Genomic DNA, 4,036 nt, shown 5'->3' with positions numbered 1-4,036 from the left:
AAATGTTTATACGCCAAACTTCTTATTGATTATCTAAATTACCTCAACTATGTACCATGCTTTAATTAAGAATTTCAAAATTATAATATTTTTAAAAAAGTAAACTAAAATCAAAATTAGTGCTTTTGAACGAAAGACGGTTATAAATAGATGAATACCTATCAGCGAAAGTATAAGCTAAGACAATGAAATTTTGTTTGTTGGTTAAAAATTAATACTTTGGTAACAATGACAATGGTACATAGTTGACAATGACTCCTGTTTTTTGATTGAGTACTTGTAGCAAACAAGTGGGTATCAATTGGTGTAGAAGAAGCATGACACATAACATACGCGTAGTTCGTATAAAAACTATGATAATAGTAGTAGCTAACAACAGCAAAAATAACTAAGCAAAGAATTAAGGTAAGAATTTTTTAAAATACGAATTAGTAAATACTCCAGTGATTATTAACATTGACATCGTTTTACGGTTTTCCTTCACAAGAACGATGCTCTCCAAGAAATTGCTCATGGCTTCACAGAAACAACACATTCATCAGAGTTTAATAGTATTTATCTTTTCTTCTTTTGGGACGACGATCTATTTACCCCCTGAAAAGTACAATGATCTATTTCCCCCCCTGAAAAGTACAATATCATATATCACTTTGTACATACAGACTTTCAACTCTGTTCGATTTCCACACAGATTGAAAATTTGAATCTTATTTCCCTTCATATCAAAAAGTTCACTTTTCCCCAAATAATTGAAGTTATATACCAAAACACACATAGACTTGCTTTACAATCGGTTAATGTTTGTTATTAAACCATAACCTATTGCTTTTTTTTTTTTTTTTTGAACACAAAACCATAACCTATTGCTTCTCAACCGAAAATTGTGATAAACCAAAATTATCTATTAAAGATCCGATAAGACCCGATATATATCTCATTATAACCCAAATGTTAGTAGTTTAACCCGAGTACAAAATCTCAAATGCTTTTTCATTGGGTTAAATCAATAACATTTTGGGGTATAAACGGGTTTAAATCGGATTCTAATCTTATCTTAAATGGATAATTTCGGTTTGATCACGATTTACGTTGGGCAACAACATGTTATAGTTAAATAATAAACAATAAACCGATTTTAAACCAAGTTGATGTGTTTTTCAGTGTATAACTTCAATTATATGTGGAAATAAAGCACATACTTTTTTATTTGGGGGAGAAATAAGAGATCCTAACTTTGGATCTGTGCGGAAATAATGCGGAGTCAAAAGAAATAGATCATCAGCCTTTTTTGGTAGGGATTATTGGTTGTTGTATTTTAATATATTTAAAATTTTGAAATAAATTTAGTGTTATTGATTCTATGATTTTCAAATCTGTATTAAAATCATGTGTTATTAGTTTAATGATTTATAAATTCTGTATCAAATCAAGTGTTATTCAATCGCACGGATTTACTAATATATTTGATTTTATAATAGATTTGAATGGATTTGTTTGGATTTTTTAGTTAAAAATACAAAGACTCAAATCCGAGGGAAAACCTCCGGATTTGCATATTTTACTTGGATTTATAAATAGTATATGGATTTCTAAATCAATCAAAATATATAAACCAATAAAATCAAATTAAATATTTATCTTTTAAACAGAATAATTTAAAATGGCAAGTTGAGATTTTCAACTTGTTTTGTTTTTCTCTGAACAGAAGCAAATGATATCGTCAGAGAATGATTGGTAATTATAGTAACGCCTAAAAAATTTAGACAATTCAATACTTAAAAAATCATTACCATAGTGTATAATCTAATCTAAATTAAAAATATTAAATAAATTTTATTTTAATCACTGGGACACTCATAAGTGATAGTAAAGCGTATACACCTTCGATATATAACGATAGAAACAGAGTAAATGCTATTTCGAGTAAATCCCTAAAAACAGAGGAGAGAGAGAGAGACCATCTTCGTCTTCTTCGACAACATCTCTTAATTCAAAAACCAGAGAGAACAATCGAATCAACAGGCGAGAAACTCGAGATCAAAGCGAGTCAGACTCGCCCAGATTCTCGGTTTCTCCACCGTCAAAAAAGATTCAAGCTTTCCTCCCTCCCCATGACGGATCTCAAAAGAGAAACATCCCTCCCGAAGGAGAGAAGCAGCCCACCACCGCAAGCCCTAATCCTCGGCCGGTACGAAATGGGGAAGCTTCTCGGCCACGGAACCTTCGCGAAGGTGTACCTCGCTCGCAACGTGAAAACAAACGAGAGCGTGGCCATCAAAGCCATCGACAAGGAGAAAGTGCTCAAAGGCGGCTTGATCGCGCACATCAAATAAGAGCAACACACAGGCTCTAATCCTGGGCAAATACGAAATGGGAAGACTTCTCGGCCACGGAACCTTCGCCAAGGTGTACCTTGCGCGCAACGCAACCTCGGGAGAAAGCGTCGCGATCAAAGTGATCGACAAAGAGAAAGTCCTCAAAAGCGGTTTGATCGCACACATCAAACGCGAGATCTCCATCCTCCGCCGCGTCCGCCACCCCAACATCGTCCAGCTCTTCGAGGTCATGGCTACGAAAGCAAAGATCTACTTCGTGATGGAGTACGTCCGCGGAGGCGAGCTTTTCAACAAGGTAGCCAAAGGACGTCTCAAGGAAGACGCCGCTCGCAGGTACTTCCAGCAGCTGATCTCCGCCGTCACGTTCTGCCACGCGCGCGGCGTCTACCACCGCGACCTCAAACCGGAGAATCTGTTGCTAGACGACAAGGGTAACCTTAAAGTCTCTGACTTTGGGCTCAGCGCGGTCTCTGATCAGATTCGACAAGACGGGCTTTTCCACACCTTCTGTGGGACCCCTGCTTACGTGGCGCCTGAGGTTTTAGCGAGGAGAGGGTACGATGCTGCTAAGGTTGATATCTGGTCTTGTGGTGTTGTGTTGTTCGTTTTGATGGCGGGTTACCTCCCGTTTCATGATAGGAACGTTATGGCTATGTATAAGAAGATTTACAGAGGCGAGTTCAGATGTCCGAGATGGTTCTCGCCGGAGCTCACGAGGTTAATGTCTCGTCTTCTCGAGACGGATCCGGAGAAACGGTTTACTTTCGCTGAGGTTATGGAGAACTCTTGGTTCAAGAAAGGGTTTAAGCATGTGAAATTCTATGTGGAGGATGATAAGCTTTGCAATGTTGATGACGATGACGATGAGTTGGAGACTGCTTCCGTGGAGTCTGGTCGGTCTTCTGCTGTGTCTGAATCCGAGATTGAGTGTTTGGAGCCTAGAAGGAAGGTTGTGGGGTTGCCTAGACCCGCGAGTTTGAATGCCTTCGATATTATATCGTTTTCGCAAGGTTTTGACTTGTCAGGGTTGTTTGATGATGATGGGGAAGGCTCTAGGTTTGTTTCAGGAGCTCCGGTTTCGAAGATCATATCGAAGTTGGAAGAGATTGCTAAAGTTGTGAGCTTTACCGTGAGGAAGAAGGATTGTAGGGTGAGTCTTGAAGGTTCAAGACAAGGAGTGAAAGGTCCATTGACGATTGCAGCGGAGATATTTGAGTTGACACCGTCGTTGGTTGTTGTGGAGGTGAAGAAGAAAGGAGGAGATAGAGCAGAGTATGAAGAGTTTTGCAACAACGAGTTGAAACCCATGTTGCAGAATCTGAGAGCTGATGATGTTGAAGAGCCTGTGGCGGTTTCAGCGGTTGATGATGAAACCGTGAATTCTCCACCGGTTTTTTTCTTGCCTTCTGACACTGAATAGATGATGAAAGGCCTTACGGGAGTTTTGGGTTTTGTTATCTGGTGGAGAGATTGTTAGAGAAATGGGATATGGTGTTATGTTTGTACTAACCTTTTTAGCAGTTTTGTTTCTTGTGTGTGTGGGAGAGTTGTAAACAGTTTCGCCATCAGATCTTTAATTGTATAAAACAATGAAATCAAATAAAGAAACTTGCATAACGCTTTATCGAACCTTTATAAGTTTAAGTCTTTATCCTTGCTTTATGTTGTTTTATCTGTTTGGGAATTAGCCTGTTGGTTCC

General features: G+C 38.5%; 1 protein-coding gene across 2 annotated transcripts; it reads left to right on the top strand.

Moving 5' to 3' along the window:
* The first annotated feature begins 1,928 nt into the window (after positions 1-1,928).
* On the top strand, positions 1,929-3,962 carry LOC106328269 (CBL-interacting serine/threonine-protein kinase 12-like). 2 transcript variants are annotated; one of them, XM_013766681.1, is made up of 2 exons: positions 1,929-2,231; positions 2,407-3,962. In XM_013766681.1, exons 1-2 carry the CDS (start codon positions 2,112-2,114, stop codon positions 3,754-3,756), a joined length of 1,470 nt encoding a protein of 489 aa, XP_013622135.1. In that variant the 5' UTR covers positions 1,929-2,111; the 3' UTR covers positions 3,757-3,962. The 2 variants fall into 2 exon arrangements, with proteins under 2 accessions (XP_013622135.1, XP_013622134.1); XM_013766680.1 differs by having other exon boundaries at positions 1,929-2,324; positions 2,500-3,962.
* The last annotated feature ends 74 nt before the right edge of the window (positions 3,963-4,036 follow it).

This window comes from Brassica oleracea, chromosome C3 (genome assembly GCF_000695525.1).
Source record: "Brassica oleracea var. oleracea cultivar TO1000 chromosome C3, BOL, whole genome shotgun sequence".
Lineage (NCBI taxonomy): Eukaryota > Viridiplantae > Streptophyta > Magnoliopsida > Brassicales > Brassicaceae > Brassica > Brassica oleracea.
This window is presented reverse-complemented; position numbering and strand designations above follow the sequence as displayed.

Bases quoted from the DNA above. Each gene is read 5' to 3' on its own strand.
- LOC106328269 (XM_013766681.1), top strand. From the start codon at position 2,112: ATGACGGATCTCAAAAGAGAAACATCCCTCCCGAAGGAGAGAAGCAGC. The intron at 2,232-2,406 runs GTGTACCTCGCT...ACCTTCGCCAAG, and splicing joins GCCACGGAACCTTCGCGAAG to GTGTACCTTGCGCGCAACGC.